Consider the following 21,592-nt stretch of genomic DNA (forward strand, 5'->3'; position numbering starts at 1 on the left):
GCCACTCACAACTGCCTGAATCTCCAGTTCCAGGGGATTTGATGGCCCTTGACCTCATCATGTACCTGCAACATAACACAAAAACTCACACAGGCATTCATACATACAACCAGACAAAAAGTAAACACATCTTAAAAGAAATAAACTGCGAAATTTTTTCTAAAAGCACGGAGAAAGCATGAACAATTTTTAGAGAAGAAACTATCTGAAACTAAAGATAAACTAAACACCATCTTTTACCCCCCACGGGCACTGCCCTATGTAGAGCACAGATATATATGTAGGCAAAATACCTACACACATAAAAAAAACCTTTTCATACTCTACTATATTAAAATTAACTTTGAATGAATATTTAATGACTTAAAATGAAATATTATTTAAAATAAACACCCTCTTCACTGTTGCTTGTTAAGATGAAGTAATGTGCAAAAATACTTGGCTCACTGAATACTATTAGCTCTTAGAGTGAATGATTTTATAATAGCTAATGATTTCAGTGTATATCACTAACTTCATTTTTAACAATTTAATAGTAACCAACCTTTATACATTTTGTTTATAATTACTTTTCTAATTAGCAATTTTCAGATTTTCCTTTTTCGTTTAGATCTTTGTAATCCTAGACACAAAATGGATTCATAATCATATGCTGCCAACACACGAATTTATCTGGTTTTACATATAAATAAGTTAAAAAAAACATATGCTCCTCCCATCTTAATCACTCATCTTTAAGGCTTTTCCTTTAAGTGAGTCTGAATATGTTCATTTTGATTCTCCCCCCGCCCCAGTTTCTGAAATACCACCCAATCTTAATAACTAAGTCAGTATTTTCTCTTTTTTTGAGCCACGGTCTCCTTCACTCTGCAGCCCTGGCTGGCCTGGAACTCACTATAGATTAGGTTGCCCTTGAACTCACAGAGATCTACTTGTCTCTGCCTGCAAAGCACCAGATAAAAGCTGAGCATCACCATGCCCAGCAAATCAGTCTTTTCTGGATACCCAAGTAGGATTCCTTTTCTGCACTGGTTACACAGCACCAAATACCCTATTTTATCAAATAGCTTCTTTCCTTACCTAGACTGTAATCCTTCTGAGGGTAAAAAAACATTACTATTTCTCTACCCCTTCAGTAATTATTATCACAATGCCTGGCTAATATCCTTATATGATCTCTACTAGGAACGTATCAGTGAGGCACTGATTGGCCTCCATATCAAAACAAAGATGTAAAAAACTACGAGATGTGGTGGCATGCAGCTGTAATCCCAGCATTATGAAGGTGGAGACAGAAGGATCATAAGTTTGAAGTTAGTCTAGGCTATAAAAACAGAGACATTAACTATGGCAGCTGGTTTAATCTGCTTTATACACCCAAGTTCACTCTAGCTCTCCATATATGATGTGTGTGTGCTTGTTTCCTTTCTAGACCAAGTTGTATCTATAAGGCTTACTCAAATGACAAGAAATGTAGCCAATATTATAACTTGAGAAACAATTACTTTCTGTATAAGAACCATGTTTCTTAGGGCTGGATACATCTCAGTGGAGCAATAGTTACTTTTCTGAGGACCTGAGTGCATTTCCCAGCACCAACAAAGGGCAGCTCATAACCCTTAGTAACAACAGCTCCAGGGAGATCCAATGCACTCATCTGTTGTGGAAGTCAGAGGACAATTTGGAGGAGTAACTTCTTTCCTACTATCATGTTGATTCTGGGGATAGAACTTGGTGACAAATGCCTGTACTCACTGAGTCATGTTGCCAGCCATCATCCAAACCTTTTAAATAAGGACCTCAGTATAGAATTATTTTGTTAAATAAAGTTAACTGCTTAATAAGTAGATTATTCAATTTCCCTAACAATGGAAATCTATTTAAACAATACCATCTGACAGTTTTGCTAAGCATTTTTATATTACAAGGTACAATATCAACAAATATCAAGGCTCTATCTATTTTTGTATAAGAAATAACTTATAAAGCCTGAACCTTACTCAAACAAAAAATACTCAAGACATAAGTTACTTTTGGCATAATGAACATTTATTAACACCACTGTAATATTTAAGAATATTTGGTAGCATAATCTTCTTTAAAAAAAACTTTAACTACCTATCCAAGTATCATTATTTTAAATTCTGGAGTTTCCTTAAATGGAAGATACACAATCCTATCAATCACAAAAAGCATGATTTTTTTTTATGTCACTGCCTTTATTAAAAACTTACAATGCCTTGTGTTCCCAAGCTTACCTTTTCATTTTTCTTGTCTGTCTCTGGTGGCTGCTTTGCTGTTATACTTCGAGGAGTTCTAACAACTTCATCCTCAGGTACTTCAACAGTCCGTCCATTTGACTGAAAGGTTACAAGAAAACATCACATCATCAAACTGGCTGGCTGGCCAAACCAAAGACAAAAACACGCACAACAATCAAATTCTTCCCCAACCTAAATTAACAAGGCTGCTTTTGCATGAGTATTTTGCCTTGCATGTTAATCATATGTGTGTCGGGTCCCTATGGAGGTCAGATTATGAACCACTTTGTGTGTGCTAGGAATTGAACCCGGGTCCACTCCAAGAATAGCCAGCGTTCTTAACTGTTGAGTCAACTCTCCAGCCCCTCTATAAGGAACTCGTAACAAAATTCTGCAGCATAAGTTTTCTGATCACTCACAGATATTATATTAGTTCCTCTAATAAAAGCAACGAAACAGAGGTAGTGTTTCTACCTACGGGTAGTGTTGCCTATGGGACTCTGAAACGTATTTACACTGTGATCACCATTAGCTGGATAATCTCACCACCTCTGGATGTTGTACCTTAAGATGAGTTTGGCTCTATTCAAGAGTCAGTAAACTATTTTCAAAACTTTTTCTTTCTTTCTCTTTTTAAAAATTATGTGAATGTGGATGTGAGCGTGGGGGCCAGAGGATATCAGATCTTCTGAAGGTTGGAGGTTACAACCTACTCTATGTTGAGGCTGGTAAACAAATTCAGGTCCTCTGCAAGAGTGGGTGGTACATGCTTAACCAGTGATCTGCTTGTCCATCCCTTCAGCCATTTTTTTGCTGTATCAGGCCAGAGAGGAAACATTTTAGGACTTATGGGCCATATAGTCTCTACTGAAATCTTCTGTAGCAGCAAAAAAGCAGCCAAAGATGATATACACATCAATATATGTCAGAGGACGCTAATGTTGCTTTTAATCCTACAACCCACAGCCACAATCACAAACAAGCAAAACAGTTACTTCAGCTTTCCTAACATTTCTAAAATGAGAGACCAAACTTTAGGTGTTTGTGGGCAGAATCAGTCTGTGATCCTCAAGTCCACTTTGTAATCAGGATTGTTCCTATTACTGTCTCCCCTTTTAAACAATTCTGAGCCCCATTAACAGAAATGCATAGACTGAGGAATTTTGATAAAACTGGGCCCGTGTTATCCATCTATCCTTCTTTCTGAATCCTACCACTTCTCATTTATCCATTCTTCTTATAACCGACACATTAATTAAAGTCAGTAAATTAATGTTCTAGTTTCAAAACCTTTGTTTCCAGTATTTGCAGAATAGACCTCTATCAAATTGTCCATTATGATACAGCTATGTACTGGGGAAAAAAAAAACCCATGAATGTCGATACCCTCTGTATCTTTCTTTGGCTCTCCCCTCCCCCACCATTTGTTTAGTCCTATTCTGGTTTACTTAGATTTTGTTTTTAAATTTTTTTCCTTTTTTCTTTTTAAAAAGATGCCTGCCTATATTCTAATGAGAAAGAGGGAAAGAAAAAGTATGGATGTGGGTTGCTGGGGAAGTATGTGGGGGCTGGGAGGAAGAAATCAGATTATATGAAAAAAATTAATTTTAAAATTTATAAGTGTCTATAAAGTGACTTTGCATGCATTAAAAAAAAACAAGCAGCAAGCTGGGCAGTGGTGACACATGCAGGTGATTCTGAGTTCGAGGCCAGCCAAGGTTACACAAGGTTTGATTTTGAAACATCAAAAATCAAGCAGGAGCTGGAGAGATGGCTCAGTAATTGAACATTTGCTGCTCTTGCAAAGAACTGAGGTTTGGTTTTCATTACCCACACGGTGGCTTACAACTATAACTCCAATCTGATCTGATATGGTCTCCTGTCCTCCATGGCCACCAGACAGACAGACACGCATACAAACAGTGGATTTGCACGAATGTGTGCAAAACACTCATACACATTAAATTAAAAATAAGTCTTTAAAAATATCAGGCAAATGAGGCTGGAAAGAGATCATTTACAATTTAAAACCCAATTTGTAAGTTTTCCAAAGATTTGTAGCAGGAAGTCAAAACAAAAGCTGTCTTCTTAGCTGAATAAATGTCTAATTAATCAACATTTAATCTGCTGAATCTTAAGCAACCTGTTAAAAATAGGACAGTGAAAGCCAAAAGCAGATTTCCTCACTCTTGATCTGGTTTTCTTTCATCTGTGCTGTTTTGACTGTTCTTTGGTTAAGTGCATAGAAAGGTAAGAAACCTCAGAAGGCAAAGTAGATTTAGGGACTTCTACATCAGGTACTCAGAACTGGCTGGTTTTCCTTTCTGATCTGTCTTACTTGCTATTGTCATATGCTAGTTCTCTTAATTCTTGCTTTTTGGTTTTGAGGTGAAATTTTGCTATGTTCTCGCCCATCTTTTGAGGTGTAGGGTTTCAAGGATGCACTACCAGTTTGATCTCCTTTTTCTCCCCCCCCCCCTTTTTTTTTGGTTTTCAAGACAGGGTTTCTCTGTGGCTTTGGAGCCTGTCCTGGAACTAGCTCTGTATACCAGGCTGGTCTCGAACTCACAGAGATCCGCCTGCCTCTGCCTCCCGAGTGCTGGGATTAAAGGCGTGCGCCACCATCGCCTGGCTCCTTTTTCTTTCTTTTCTTCTTTCTTTCATTTTTTGAACGAGGTTTCTCTGTTTAACATCCTGGCTCTCCTGGAACTTACTCTGTAGAGCAGATTGGCCTCAAACTCTCAGAGATCTTCCTGCCTCTGCCTCTCAAGTGCTGGGATTAAAGAATTATTTTCTCTTTTAAGAACAAAGGTTTCAGCTGGGCATGGTAATGCATACCATTATTCCTAGTAAGTTCCAGGATAGCCAGAGGTACACAGAGACACCCTCCCCTCTTAAAAAACAAATAAACAAAAACCAAAAGCAACCAACCAAAACCAACACCATCACCCAAAGAACACGTGTTTCCTGGCTGGGGAGATGGTTCAGTCTGTGAGGTGGCTGTAGTGTAAGAATAAGGACCTGTGTTCAGGTCAACAGCATTTATATAAAAGCTAGGCATATGTGTCTATAATCCTACAACCATAATGGCAGGGCTGACAGTTTGGTATATGGAACAGAGGGATCCCTGGAGCTCATTGACCATTCAGTCAATTCAAATGATGGGCTCCAGAATCAGTAAGAAACCTGCCTCCAAAAACAAACAATAAAAAACCCCAAACAATGGCCAGGCGATGGTGGCACACGCCTTTAATCCCAGCATTTGGGAGGCAGAAGCAGGCGGATCTCTGTGAGTTCGAGACCAGCCTGGTATACAGAACTAGTTCCAGGACAGGCTCCAAAGCCACAGAGAAACCCTGTCTCGAAAAAACCAAAAAAAAAAAAAAAAAAAAACACAAAAACAAAAACAAAAACAAAAAACCAACCAACCAAACAAACAAACCTTGAAAAAAAGAAGGAATTCAATGTTGACCACACATGTATACTTACATTTTTAACTCTCTCTCTCTCTCTCTCTCTCTCTCTCTCTCTCTCTCTCTCTCTCTCTCTCTCTCTCACACACACACACACACACACACACACACACAATGTAGTTTGAAGGCAAACAGTGAGACCAAGATTGAAACTACAAATTTGTGTCAACCGAACAGGTTTCTACTTCTACTTCACTAGATTTTTAATTTTTACTTACGTTAAAGTTGTATGAAATGTTGAACAAATAATAAAAACCCAGAGACAGATACTGGGGTTTAAGCTGAAGATCAGAAAAGCAAAACAGCCAAGCCACTTGAGAAATTTTACCTTTATCAAGGCTGAGTGACTGACTACAGACTGAACCCCGAGCCTCTATTTCCTCCCATTTTATAATCCGTTCTAGTGCTGGGATTAAAGGTGTGAGCCATCACCATCACCTGGATCTGTTTCTGTACTGATCTTGTGTGGCCCAGGGTGGCCTTCAACATCTGCCTCTGTCTTACAAATCCTGGGATTAAAGGTATGTGATGCCACACTGCCTGGCCTCTAGTGGCTTAGTTTTACCCTCTGATCTCTATTTATTAAAACATAAATAAAATATCACTATACTGGAACATGCACAAGTCTTAAATACACGGATGCACTGATAAAAGGCAAAGTATCATGAAAATTCAAAGGAGATATCATCTTTAGCAGAGGTTAGACTGTATGTATCCTTATAGTAATTAGTAATTTCTGAGTTCTGTACCTAGAACCTACTAGAGGTTTTACATACATGATCTGACACCGGGTAAGACTTTTGGTTGTAAAAAATCTGATCCAAATTTCAGATAATTTCTTAGGAATTTAGAAAAAGACTTCTACTTTCCCAGCCTGATAAACACACACTGCAGTCTGAGACATAGTAATCCACCTATTAATTTTAAACTCTGATGTGGGATTCTCCTCTGTATGATGTGAATACCATTGGTGAATAAAGAAAATAGGGCAGAACTTACGTAGGCAGGGAAAACTAAACTGAATACTGGGAGAAAGGAGGCAGAGTCAGAGAGAAGCCATGGAGCTGCCTCCAGAGACAGATATGCTGGAACCTTGCTGGTAGGTCACGAACCTCTTGGTGAAATATAAAATAAAGGCAATGAGATAAATTAAGATGTAAAAGCTAGCCAATAAGAAGTTAGAGCTAATAGGCCAAGCAATGATTTAATTAATACAGTTTCTGTGTAGTTATTTCGGGAGTGTAGGCAGACAGGATGAACAAGCAGCCTCCTACAACAAAATTCCAACTCTAATTTTAAAAACTTTTCACAACCAATTGAACAACTTCATAAATATAATCTATAATACAATTTGCAAATCTTGCCATCCAGTCTAAGCCATTTCAATTAGTGGTGAAGAAGATCCCAAAGTCCAACTCTTCAGGGATTCCAAACTATCTCCCGATGAACTGTATCATGGGTGCTAAGGACAGATGGGAAGGTAATGCCTGTCACATAGTTAAATTATACGATGTATGATTTCTGAAAAATAAAATACAAGTACCATTTGCAGTCTGACATCCAATGAGAACTGAGATAAGGAACACAGTAGACACAGCAGATATGTATGTCCATGTGCTTCCTCCTGCCTGGATCCTGATGATGCCTTCTAGAAGTTTAGCTAGCACTCTGTACATCAGTTTTGAAATTATTAGTAGAGTTGGACAAACAGGAAATGGAAAAACTCATCAGGTAACACATCAAACTTAGAACCTTCTATTTTGCTCGAATAACAACTTAAAAATATTTCCAAGTCATTCTTACACTCACGAAGTAGAACAATGATCGATAATGTTAAAGTAGAACAAATACAAGTGTTCATAGGGTTTATTTGTTCTTGGTATCTAAGAAGAACATAGCTATTGACAATCTTTTTATCCTAGGCCTCTGGCAGTATGAAAATGGACCCAAAATTGTGGGGCCTTTTTGTGATGGCTTGAATAGGTATGGCCCCCACTGACTCCCGTATTTTAACTTGGGCCACAGGGAGTGGCACTACTAGGTGTGGCCTTGTTGGAGAAAGTGTGTTCAGTTAACTTCCTGATGTCTGAGTATGAAGATTTAGAACTTTTAGCTCCTTCTCTAGCACCGTGTCTGCCTGCAGCCATCCACCATGACGATTATGGACTAAAACTCTGAACCGTAAGCCTGCCCAAATTAAATGTTTTCCCTTATGAGAGCTGCCATGGTCATGCGGTCCCTTTACAGCAATAAAGTTATTTTTTTTCAGACAAGATGTCCTGAGTAGCTGGGTGGTGGCGGCGCACGCCTTTAATCCCAGCACTCGGTAGGCAGAGGTAGGCGGATCTCTGTGAGTTCGAGGCCAGCCTGGTCTACAAGAGCTAGTTCTAGGACAGGAATCAAAAGCTACGGAGAAACCCTGTCTCAAAAAATCCAAAAAGATCTCCTGAGTATATTGGAAGCATGGGGACCTTGGGAGAGGCGGACGGGGAGGGGAGCAGAGAAAAATGTAGAGCTCAATAAAAATCAGTAAAATTTTTTTAAAAAGGTTATTTTTTTCAGTAAAAACTTCTAATTCTAAAACTAAAGCAATAAAAATGTAACAATCAGGGAAGTTGGGTTTGTTCTATGAATGTAATTTAATAACCTAGAAGATTCCATGGAAATCAGAGGTATACAGTAGAAACAAGATGACCTTACTAGACTGCAAATTAGGACACTGCTTGCTTGTGAAAACTCCTCTGGCCTATGACCTCAAGTATGTCACTTAATCTCAAGGCTCTTCATCAAACCAGAAGTATTTTCTTTTTAAACATGTGCCACTTAAGCCATTATTATTTCTTTAGAAAGATTTTTATCTTTTAAAATGTTTGTGTCTGTGTATGGGTACATGTAAGCATGTGGAGGACCCATGGAGGCCTGAGGCACTGATCCCTATGGAGCTGGAGTTGAAGGCATTTGTGAATCATCCTATGGTATGTGCTGGGAAGTGAACTTGGGTCTTTTTTTAACTGCTAAGCCATCTCTGCAGCCCCAGAATACTAGTCTTTTAACAAATTAAAGCTAGAGGAATAGAGACTTTAAAGTAAAGAGAAAGTTGTAACAGTGGTAGAGCACTTCCCTAGCACACCTGAGATTTGGGTTCAATCCTTAGTATGTATCAAAAAGAAAAATAGAAATCCTATGTGTCAATGACAAAATTTTATTTTTATGTGTGTGTGTCTGTGTATAAGCCTGTTTGAATATATGTGTACTGTGTGTTCTCACGCGTCTTTGGAGGCCAGAAGAAGGAAGAAGATCCCCTGGACCTGGAATTACAAATGATTGTGAGTTACCAAGTAGGTGCCGGGTACTGAATCTTGCCCCATCCGAATTTACTTACGAGCACCAGCAAATCCACTAACAAGATAAAATAAAACCAAGAACAATCACAGTTCTACTGGGAATATATTAAAATATATATTTATTTAGCTCAGTAAAAATTACCCAAATAAACTCATTATTTTAGGCACTTCATTTAGCAACAATTAACAAAGTCTCTCATGTCAGGCAGGGTTTGCCACTGCCCTGCACTCCACTCTAATATTCGAATCTAATCTCGGAAAAGACCTTCGGAAAGTATATGAGCAGGACACATGCTGGTGACCATTAAAAGGAAACAGTGCGTTTTAAGAGAGAGGGGATGAGGATTTCAAATACATTGACCAAAAAATTTTCTGAGGTGATTTTCATTTTTTGGCACATGTCAACCCAATTGGCTTTAAACTTGCTATGGAGCCAAGGCCTGCCTTTAACTACTTACTAATCCTGCATCTACTGTCTAAATGCTGGAATCACAGACATCAGCCACCATGGCTATCTAAGGTGATTTTTAAGGTAAGATCTAAAGATTGATAAGACTATTGGAAAAAGACTTTTCTACAAGCTTTAACATTTGTTCATGTAAAGAAAATGAACTATGAAAACACTTCTGAAGAACCAAACCAAATCAGACAACAACAAAACCACCAGTGTAGCAAATAGGAGGAAGCAAGTGCTGGGAGATGCAGGCCATGGAAGGAGGTTTTGATTCTGAGTACAAAACTACGAAGTGCTGGTTGGCGGCAGGATGGCGATTTATTATGAGTAGCTAAGCATGATGCACAGTGCTCAAGAGTCAGAGCACCCAAATCACACTGATGCTGAGACAGGAAGCTCCTGAGTTAGAGGTGAGTCCGGGTTACCATTAGAGAAAGACCATCTCAAAAAACATGGCTGGAAAGATGGTTCAGCAACCTTCCTAATGTTGTGACTTTAATACAGTTCCTCATGTTGTGGTGATCCCCAACCATGATAAAATTATTTTCATTGCTACATCATAACCATAACTTTGCTACTTTTATAAACCATAATGTAAATATCTGTTTTACAATAGTCTTAGGTGACCCCTGTGGAAGGGTCATTTGACCCCCAAAGGGTTGCAACCAATAGGTTGAGAACCACCGAGTTTAAGAGCATTTACTGCTCTTGCAGAGGACCAGGGTTCAATTCTCAGCAACCATACAGTAGTTTCCAACTATCCATAACTCCAATTCCAGGGGGGTTGACTCCCTCTTCTGACCTCCCTGGGCACCAAGCATGCATGTGGTACAGTCATACATACAGGCAAACACTCAATACATAAAATAATCTAAAAAAATAAAAATATCAAACCTAAAAACAAACAAACAAAAAAACCTAAACAAAGATTCCTTACTAAGGTGTTAAGAAATTACTGGAAGTAGCCAATGGGAGACTACTGCTACAACTGTGATCTTAAATGTTGCAGTCCCAAAAGACTTTTTGTAAACTGATGGCTCAGATGATTTTTGTTTGTTTCCATCAGGTAAATTATCAGGAAGCACAGACTGGCTTCAAACTTCTGAATCTCTTGCCACCCCAGCCCCAGGGATTAGAATGCCCAGATTTTAAGGATTATTGTCAAGACTTAGTTTGAATAGCTAAATGGATGGTGATTTGTATTTTACAGAAACAGGAAAAGCTAGGAGAGGGCAAGAAACTGAGTTCTCCTTTGGAGACGCTAATGCTTGAAAATACACACGGGCTTCAATAGGAGACAGTACAGACTTTGACACAAAGTTGGTCCTAAGTCCTGCACTGGAGATCTTGCCCACTCACAAGAACTGCAGCTACAGAATCAGTACCTGAGGTACGCTGGCAGTCATGCAGTCTGAGGTCATGAGTGATCTCTGCACAAAGTTTGAGTTGCTCTACAGGCACACTCTTAGCAATGGTCAATGTAATATTCTGCCTTGTATTTCAGTTCTCTGATGTGGGATTTCCCCTTTTTATGCTGTGAATATGTTGTATTACCATTTGTTAATAAAGAAGCTGCTTTGGCCTATGGCAGGGCAGAATATTGCAAGGTGGGAAATCCAAGCAGAGATAGGAGGAAAGAGAGCAGTGTCAGGGAGATGCTACGTAGCTGCTGAAGGAGAAAAATGCGAGAAACTTACCAGTAAGCCACAGCCTAGTGGCGATAAACAGACTAATATAAATGGGTTAATTTAAGATATGAGAGTTAGATAGGAATGCACCCAAGCCATTGACCAAAACAGTGCTGTACTTAATATAGTTTTTTGTGTGATTATTTGGGTTTGGACAGCCAGGAAACAAAAGCACAACCTCCGATTACAGTTCTCATCGTTAGAGACAGTGTCCTTTTAAGGTCTATTTTAAACACCTTATTTTGCACTTTTGGCCTTTTGTTAGTGATTTCACTGTTTAAAATAGCCCCCAACCATCGAGCTGAAGTGCTGTCTAGCATTCACAAGTGATTTACAAAAGGTCGCAATTGAACTTTATATAGGCAAACTTCATTAGATATAAACGCCAGTACCATCAGCCATGAGTTCAATGTTAATGAATTAACTACACTAAATAAACTCTTTAAACATAATACACTCAAAGCAAGGTGATGCATGTACTAAATGGTGAAGATTTGTTGATCAGAGACTTACAGGAATCTATACTTGCATTTTCCCAAGAAGATGGACTTTGAAGGATAGCTAAAAACAACAGAAAGAAGCTAAACATAGTAATACAAACTTGTGACCCCAGCATACAGAGGCCAAAGCGGGCTCCTAGGCTATATACAGTAAGCCATGGTCTTAGCAAAAGACTGGCAAAAAGAAAAGGTCCTTTAACAGATTTAAAAATAGATACAGAAATTTAGCAAAACATAATTATTTCTTGTTTTTGATGAATGCTGAGATACAAACCTAAGGCAGAATTAGATCACCAAGAGGCTTTAGTGCCGTATCATGGATCACCATGTGTTATATAAAAAACACAAAAAGATGTGAAAATTAAAGTCACACGATTGCAACTGGCTTCAGAAGACTCAACTAGCATGAGTAGATAGAAAAGCTGGCAACAAAGACATCAAATCAGGACAATCAGGACATTGTTTTAAAAAGTGTAAGCAAAAGGTAGTAACAGTAGTAGCGCCTATCATGAAAACCTGAAATAGAAACAATGACTACAAAAGACACAGCCTACCACAGCAGTTTATTGCAAGTCAAAGAATGAAGCTTACAAAAGTAAAGTTAGACAAGACAGACATCTCCCACTGCAAAAATAAAAAGATGGGCTTGTGTAGCTATTCACCTGGTATAAAGAATAAAAAATAAGTTGTATAAAGACTTACTGGAATATCTTTACTGAATTATGTATTCAATCTTGTTATTTTAAATACCAAGCACTGTGCAAGGTTATACAAGATAAAACACTGTTTTACTCACTTAGCGATATTCAAATTTACACTACAGCAAATCTTTATGAACATTTCTACAATAATACATAGAAATAACATCACTAAAATGAGTTTTCTTTTTTTAAAATATTTATTTATTTATTATATTATGTGTACAGCATTCCTTCCAAGTGTGCCTGCAAGCCAGAGGGGGCACCAGGTCTCATTATAGATGGCTGTAAGCCACCATGTGGTTGCTGGGAATTGAACTCAGGACCTCTGGAAGAGCAGTCAGTGCTCTTAACCTCTGAGCCATCTCTCCAGCCCTAAAATGAGTTTTCTTATGTGCTTCTAACTGAAACCCAAAGCAACAAACAACAAAGACCGTTCACCTAAGATCATACATCCTCTTGAATTATTACTCAGCTTAAATGATCAAATTTAAAACCTAAACTGACCTGGAGCATCATGGAAAACTATAATATAAAGGAATAATTTTTTTTTAAATGCCAATAGAAGAGAAAAAGAATGAAGAAAAGAAAAAAGCCATCAAGTGAAAAGTGCCCACTCCTCCTCTAAGGTTTAGAGATGGAGCACCTCCAATTTGACCTAAAAGCTAGAATTTTTTAAGAGGATAAAAAAAATCGAACTGATATATTAAAAATATATAGGTTTAAAAATACTCAAAAGGCTTAATATAGCCACTCTACAAGTAAAAACAAAGTTTTAAAAACAAATCTTGGGGTACTGGGGAGATGGTTCAATTGAAGTACCAGCCAAAAAGGCATGAGGACCTTAGTTCAGTTCTATAGTACTCTTACAACAGCCACTTGTATCTGTAACTTCTACACCGGGGTGCGGACAGGCAGGGATACCTGAAGCTCGCTGGCCAAGTTTAGCTAACTGATAAGCTCCCGGTTCAGTGAGAAACTTTCAAAAAAACAAGGTGGAACACTGGTTGTAGAACATGGAGAAACCAGACAGTATCAGGTATGTTCACCCTGGTAGACAGACATAAAGAAATCACTCTGGAACTGACTGGGAAATTTCCTCCCCTACTGACTAGCTTTTCATGATGTGGAAGGTGCTGTGTAGGCTCCTGGGAAATCTTACCTAGCAATGTACCCTTCATGCAACAATACCCACCTACCAGGCAATATGTGCCAATTAGTGCCCCAGTGGAAAGATTGTTATGGGGTAACAACTGGGGAGAATTCATGCTTGGTACTATAAACCTGGTTCCAAGTCCTTGGCTGGAGACCCAGGTCCTCCCCACCTCCCTACCCACCCAACTCATGTTTTTTCTTCTTTTTTCGCTCTCTTAAAAACAAAGCAACAAAGAAAATCAAAACACAAAATCAGTAAGACAATTTAGTCAAAACCTTGGTAGCATGGGGGCACTGGGGGCTAGCTACTACTGTTTTCAAAACTGCCTTTCTAAAAATTTATGTTTATGCCCATAGATTAGTGCTGCTCAGCCTTGGTCAGAAGTTTTCTACAGTGGGAAGCAGTTAACAAAGGGACTCATAAGCAATTAAAATAATGGGAATGTTCAGTTCCAAAAAGTACATTTGTATCAGCCCCTTAAGTCTCAGAGAACACTGTGGAAGATGAGAAGAATGCAAGAGTTGGAGGATGAGGATGACTGCTGAGAAATGCCATCTTTTGGACACAACATGGCAACTACACTCATGAGAGAGCTGTGACAGCTGCCAAGATCAAGACAGTTAAAAGCCCCTCATGGATGGGGCAGAAACTCACAGGAACCCTTCTTAGTTAAGGAGTACACCTGGCAGTGACCGCAGCTGGGAGGAGTCACTTTTCTTTGGGGTGTGACTACTGGTAGACTGCATAAATTAAGGTGGATGGGATGGCACCACACCCTTGTGTATAAAGGTAGGGCTTGGGGCAGAGGCAGGAGGATCTCCGAGTTCAAGGCCGGCGTAGTTTACACAGGGAGTTCCAGAACAGACACCAAAGCTACACAGAGAAACCCTATCTCTTCCCCCCACCCAAAAAAAAGAAAGCATATGTGAAGTTGGGGGCATTTTAGAGGAGATGATGCTGAGTTTGAGAGGAGTGGGTATGGGTATAATCAAAATACATTGTAACATATATGGTATTTTCAAAGAATAAGAAAAAAGTAATATATTAGGAAACAAAGATTTTCTCCAATGGAGAGTTACCAGGTATATCAACTACACTCCAGGGCAGGCCCCATGCCAACACAAAACAGACTTGTGGCTTTTTGTGCACCTTTTGTTTCGGTATGTATGTATGTGTGTGTCTTAGTGGTGTTGTTTTGTTCTTTGTTTTTTCTTTTGTGACAGTTTTTCTGTGTAGACCTGGCTGTCCTGGAACTCACTCTGTAAACCAGGTTGGACCTGAGATCAAGAGATCTGTCTGCCTCCCGAGTGCTGGGAATAAGGTTGTGCACCACCACCATACTTGCTTATTTTGTTATTGAGAGTACAGACAATGAGAAAGAATATGAAGTTGGGTGGGGAGGGTGGTAGGGAGAACCTGAGAGATTTAGAAAGGGCAAGGAATGTAAACAAAATATATTGTACAAAAATTAAAATAAAATTAAGAAAAAGTAAGAAAAAAGGGGGGCTGAAGGAACAGTTTAGAAGGAAAAAAAAACAAAAAAGGGGGCTGAAGGAACTCCTCTTCCAATGGGGTTCAATTCCCAGTACCCAATATGGTGGCTGTAACTTCAGTTCCAAGGGATCCACCACCCTGCCCTCTTCTGGCTTTAATGGGCACCAGGCATGCATGTGTACACACATGTGCAGGTAAAATACTCAATAATAAATGTTTAAGACAGAAAGAAGAGATTGATTGAGGAAGATAGCCAACACTGATTTTGTCATCTACACCCATGCATGTATACACATGCACATGCTCACAAAACATGGTATGAGTGTGTGTATGCATATATATGTATACACACATGCCATAAACACACACATATACAGATATACACATATTAAAAATAGGGGTTGCATGATTTAGGAGTAAACTAAATAATGGAATGAAACAATAAAAGCAAAATTATATGTAGGCAAAATATCCTAAAATATAGAATGCTCATTCATAGACACTAGTAGTTTACATCATTGAATCCACCTGAATAAGTAACTCAACTAAAAAAAGATTTTTTTTGGACAGTCTTGCTTTAAAGCTGAGGCTGACCTCAATTTCAAGATCCTCACACCTCTGCTTGCATCCTAGGATTACAGGTGCACTACCATTGCCTGGCTAGAAAAATATTGCTTTTGTCTCACACCACAGTCCATGGCCTGGATCTCAGTATGTAGCCCAGGCTAGCCTTAACCTCACAGATGCTACTCTAACTAGCTTGGAAAATAAGGTCAGCTGGGTATAGCGCCATACACTTTTAATCCCGGTCTCCAGAAGCAGAGGGACCTCAGAATTTGAGGCAGGACAGCCAGTAAATAAAAAAAAAAAGTTCTTATAGTATAAACTCCATAGCTCTATTCCAGAGAGTGATTTTCAAATTAATCCGCCTGTCATGAATACAAATTTAAAAAGGCAAGCAGTGGGGTACACCTGCAGTGCCATAAACTTGGGCTGAAGTAGGAGTCCAGGAGTCAGCTTGGGTAACAGTCAAGTACAAGAAAGCAGATTCCCTGGATCCAGTTCTAAAGCTTGAACTTTAAAGGTCTGAGCTATGGCTCAGGAATCTACAAGTTGTAAGGAGCATTCAAACTGACTCTACTGCAAATACCAGGAAGGAGACCTCTTCAGTGTTTTAGCTAAAATCTTCAATTTAGACACAAAATAAGTCAAACAGATTAGGTTAAATGCTTAACTCAAATTTAGGACTCCCTATTCCTCCCAAGCTGACTGTTTTTCTCCAGCTTTTGCCATCTCTCAACTTTTCCACTAATTCAATTCAAACTCTTAACTTTACAAGCAACCACTGTTGCATTTGATGCTCCCTGGGACCACAGTGGGACTATATTGTTAATATATTGATAAAAATCCTTCAGTATTCACTGGGGAGAGATTTTATCACCCGCATTCATGCCCATACACTTAAAATCATCTTTAATTATACTTAGTCCAAAGTAAACATTATGTATACAGTTGTTATGTATAGGTTAGGGAATAACAACAAGGAAAAAGTCTGTACCCAATTTAGTACAGCTGTAGTTTTTAAAAACGATTGCTTTTTTCGGAGGGTAGAGGTGTTTCATGCATCTTAGGATGACCTTAAGCTCATAACTGTAGGGGATGACCTTGAAAGTCTAATTCTCCCGTCTCTACTTGGAATATTGGGATTACAGGCGTACACCAAGACTCCAGTTTATGCAGCCAGTGCTGGCCATCAAATCCAGGGAGTCATGCATGCCAAGCAAGCACTCCACCAACTTAGCAACATCACCAGTCCCTAAAAATGAAGTTTTGATCTTTAGTTGGTTTAATCCGTGAAAGTACAGCACACACGAGGAGCGGACCACGTAGAGATCTTCCGCAAGGAGCATAAAGCTCCTTGAAGAGACACTGAGCTTTTTACTTTTGTGTCCCCTTCATAGTAAGATATAAACCATTTACTTTTCTTGCTTTCAACTTGTATCTAGGCCCTGTTTGTTTTTTTCTCCCCTAAGTAAAAACATAGCACAGTACAAGGAATATAATAAACAGGAAATAATGGAGTTAATACTTAGCCTTGAAAAGCAGTATTTTTCTAATGGGGGATGGGGCCTTATAATCAAGCAGAAAGCCAATTTTGTGGGTCATGAATTGCTTTAAAAAAAAAAAGTGAGTTTGTGCCTGTGCTGGAATGTAAAACATATTTCTGAATTACAGTAAAAAGTTTTAAGGGTATAACTTCTTCAATATATTTTTATTATTTGGCAGATAAAGCTACTCATTTCACCCAATTCACATTCAACGATCCAGTCTCAATTCCAGCTCTCAAAGACTTATTTATTATCCATTTCCCCTTCCTTAACACAAATAAAAAGAAGGATGGGCCAAATCCTAAGTGTGATGTCCGTTTTTCACAGTGAAGTGAGTCACCTGGTGTCATGATGCACTTCAAATGGACTCCTGGAGCACCTGTCTCTAGACTCAAATCCGCCTCAAATTCTAAATGCTCTAAAGAGGCTTTAAAATTTTCACAACTTGCCACAATCCACACAGGCCTTAATGTATGTGGTTTGTTTCAAGATCACCTTTACTGTGATGCCAACTGTTCTACTTTCATCAGAACATTACTTAACCCTTGATGCTGTCTACAGAACTTTTAATTATGCATATGCAACTTGGGCTGTTTTCTCTTCTCTGTACTTAAGTATTACATTGATACTTTTTGTTTGTTTTTTCGAGACAGGGTTGCTCTGTAGCTTTGGAGCCTGTCCTGGAACTAGCTCTTGTAGACCAGGCTGGTCTCGAACTCACAGAGATCCGCCTGCCTCTGCCTCTGCCTCTGCCTCTGCCTCTAGAGTGCTGGGATTAAAAACATGCGTCACTACGGCTAGACATCACATTGATACTTTTTAAAGAAGTTTCCTATCATATCTTTCAACTCATCAAGAAAAATATGAATGTTTATGATATGAGCTGTCAGTCTTCTTTTTTGTACTGTTACTAACAATATTCTTTTTTGAAGTGAAACTCAGCTTCCTGAAATAACTTTCCTAAATTTCTCAAACTGGAATTAGTCTCCACCCTCCAAATTACACCAACATGTGTTCATACTGCTACTTAGCAACTATGGATCCATGACTACACTATGAATCTGTCTCCCACAACAGCCACCACGACTGACTTTAACGCCTATGTGCACACCTGTATAGCTCAAACATACCAGAGCACATCTCTACATAGTAAGAACCTGGTACTGGCTTACTGCATTGTTCTAAAAGTTAAGAGATGATACAAAAATAGGAGGTATTTCATTCATTCTTTTTGGACAGAGGGTTCCTTTCTGTAGATCAGGCTGGCCTCAAAGTCAGAGGTCCGCCCCCTCTTGTGGTGAGTGAGATTAAAGGTATGCACCCTTAAACTCGACTAACAGATATTTCTAATGTTGCACATCTTTTATATTCTCAACTGTATAAAGTCTTTTAAAAATATGTAAAACCAGTTGTGCATGGTGGCATCCGAGTTTAATCCTAGTATTCAGGAGGCAGAGGTAAGCGGATCTCTGAGTTCAAGGCCAGCCTGGTCTACAAGGCTGTTACACAGAAAAACCCAGGCTCAAACCTCACCTCCCCCTAAAATGTAAAACAGTCGAGTGGGATAGAAACTTGCCACCAAGCCTGACTATTTGAGTACAATCCCTGGGCAGGACCCACGTGGTGGAAGGAGAGAAACGACTCCTAACAAGTTCTCCTGACTTCCACATGCGTGCCATGGCACAAGATCTCCCCCAAAATATAAATATAAAAATTAAATGTATTACGGAGAAATGGTAATACAGAATACAGAAGTAAAAGAACAAGGCCTGATAAAAACGGGATACCTTTTTCGCATTTCCACACGTGGTCCGGCAAACTGGGATTTGAAACCCTCTCCCCGCTTCAGCTTTCTAATCTGTCACGTCACCCCATTTTACTTTAATAAAAGCAAAAACAAAACAAAAAAAACCCCCTCCACACTGTGAACCGGACTACAGACTACTCTGCTGAACTTGCCTTAACTTTTGCTCAGGGGCCCAAAATAAAAAACAGGAACATTAGATAGTCAGCTCCCTCGTGCCCAAGTCCTGTGCCAGATACCCCACTGACCACATTCACCGAGACAGGGCAACCATTTCCCTTTAACATTTTCAACTAAGATGGAAGTGTGTCTAGACCTGGACATTTTTAATCCTCTTTAAGTCGGAGTTTTTTAGGTCACCGTCTATTCTCCACTAGCTACGGTCTCAGGTCTCAACGTGACTGGAGATAGGCATCTCTCTCCCAGGCAGTCTTTCCAGAACTTCCCAACGTCACCCTAAGGTCCCATTAACCTCCACAGGCAGCTACTTCTGCAGGCCTCCAGGAAGGGGATGCAGCAGGGGCGGACGATCCCCAGACGATGGCTCTAAGTTTGGGCACTTTTATTCCTAACTCTGGAGTTGATTTCCATCCAGGAAACTCGACTTCCCTACAGGTTCTTAAACTTTCTGACTATCACCTCCTCCTCCAGGACCGTGTTCGCCTCCCATCACTTCGTCCACCGCTCTCACTTCACCGCTCCGGCCTCCACTGCCCACCCGGCTCCTCGCCCCTTACTCACTTTGGGCTTTTCTGGCGGCTTCTTCCGGTTCTTCTTCTTCTGCTCGTCGCTTCTGAGAGTCTTCAGCTGGGCTGGGTCTTCGGGGGCCGGGGCTGACGCGGACGTCTCCTCCCGCTTGCGGGGCGGGCTCCTCCGCTTCTTGCGGGCGCCGGCGCAAGCCGCGGCCCAGCCGTAGCCGAGCAGGAAGAGCAGCAGCAGCCCGAGCGCGCCGGTGCCCACCAGGATCACCCAACCCGGGTACCGCTTCGGCTCCAGCCCCAGGTCGAGGCCCAGTTCGGTGCGCAGGAAACCGAGGCCGGCCGACAGCAACTCCCGCAGCCGGGCAGAGCCCTCCTCGGCCTGCTGGGCCAGCTCGTCCTGCCAGCTCCGTGCAGCCATCTTCCCTCCCGTCACACAGACTCGCGGGATGACGCCGGGGCGCACGGACGCCGCTCGAGGAGTCGTGGGAGGCGACGGGGGCCGCGACACCTCAGGCCGAGCGCATCGCGGCCGTCCCGCACGCCCGAGCGGGGGTCGGGGAGGGCCGAGGGGCTCCCGGTCCCCGCAGCCGGCCTCACGCCGCCGCCGCCGCCAGGAGGACAGGAGGCGGCGGGGACAGAGTGTCTCCAGAGGCGGCCGCTAAGCGGCGTCGGGGCGCCAGCGCCAGGCCCCGCCGTCCTCCCCCGGCGGAACAATGGCGGCTCCGGCCGCGATACACGCCGCGCGCGGAGGCCGGCGAGGGTCACGTGGGCGCGGTGGGCGGGACGCGGGTCACGTGGGCGCGGTGGGCGGGGCCATCCGATCGCCGGTCTCGGGTTTCCCTTTCGCAGCGTGCGGCGGGCTGCGTGCGGTGCTGCGGAGCTGGGGAAGCGGGAGCGGAAGGCCTGACAGCCGGAGCCCTGCTGCTCTGGGAGCGGGGAGGGACTCCGGCGTGTGAGCAGGCTTTCCCCGCGCTTTCCTGCAGAGTTGAGCGGCTTTTTCTCCCTAAGGTCACCGGTCGGTTGGATGCTTCCAGAGGGGGCACCACGGAGTCTGAGGCCGCGGCACGTGTAACTCAAAATTGAGTGTTTCTTTCGGGGCGGACTAGCATTTAACAGTTGCCAACGTGTGCGTCCGTTGGCTCATTCACTCCTACTGCCTGTTGTCAGACTCCAGAATTAAAAAGTCTGGCAAGCCCGTGGGCGGCACTATTATTTTCCTACTAATTTGTCGCCTTAATAGGAAATATTGAGACGAAGTGCATTAGGTTGTATTTATATGCAGAGGAAGCTTCCTTGTGGCATATTATTTTAAGCTTTCATAAAACACAAAGAGTTCCGTGAGTTGCCCGACAGTTGAATGTAGCATTAAAAGGAAATTAGGTGGGCTGGGGAATGTCGCTCAGTGATGGAGCGGGCTTGCAGAGCATATGCAGGCAACCAAAAATAAATAAATGAGGCGCTTCTTCAGTTCTTAATTATAAAAATACTTGGGGGCTTCCTTAGGATTTAAGTTTTGATTTTGCTAAAAGGGAACAGTGTCTCTCATTAAATGATAATTAGCATGTAAGCAACTGAGGTAAATACAAACTAAAATTCTATTAATGTATTTTGACCTACTTTGCGTCAGTGTTGTAATGAGTATTCTGATTAATGGGTGGAGTTTTGTAAGAAGCCACTCTTAGAGTTTTCTGCAGGCTTATAATTATGGACTGAATTATAAAGGCCATAACCTAAGTATGGGGTGTGTATGAACTCTAAAATTTTTAAACAAATCCCCTTTATATTTTTGGAATGAGATCTATAATCCCGCATATTTGTGTTGGTTCCAGACACAAGGGTAGACGTTCTACTGATCATTCTAGATTATCTCCTATGGATTTATTGAAAGACCTGAATAAATCCAGCCCCCCC

At 41.0% G+C, this 21,592-nt stretch overlaps 1 protein-coding gene across 5 annotated transcripts in view; it reads right to left on the bottom strand.

Moving 5' to 3' along the window:
• Positions 1-20,280, bottom strand: part of Mtdh (metadherin) — a 54,377-nt gene extending 34,097 nt beyond the window's left edge. For 4 of the 5 annotated variants that reach the window (XM_075961224.1, XM_075961223.1, XM_075961222.1 and 1 more), the window contains exons 1-2: positions 19,722-20,248; positions 2,259-2,360 (exon numbers count right to left, since the gene is read on the bottom strand). In XM_075961224.1, the coding sequence (XP_075817339.1) occupies positions 2,259-2,360; positions 19,722-20,099 (480 nt within the window). In that variant the 5' untranslated portion in view covers positions 20,100-20,248. Of the gene's footprint in view, positions 1-2,258; positions 2,361-19,721 lie in introns of all 5 variants that reach the window. The other variant, XM_075961225.1, reaches the window with a different exon arrangement.
• Positions 20,281-21,592: the final 1,312 nt, after the last annotated feature.

Source organism: Microtus pennsylvanicus, chromosome 2 (genome assembly GCF_037038515.1).
Source record: "Microtus pennsylvanicus isolate mMicPen1 chromosome 2, mMicPen1.hap1, whole genome shotgun sequence".
Classification (NCBI taxonomy): Eukaryota; Metazoa; Chordata; class Mammalia; order Rodentia; family Cricetidae; genus Microtus; species Microtus pennsylvanicus.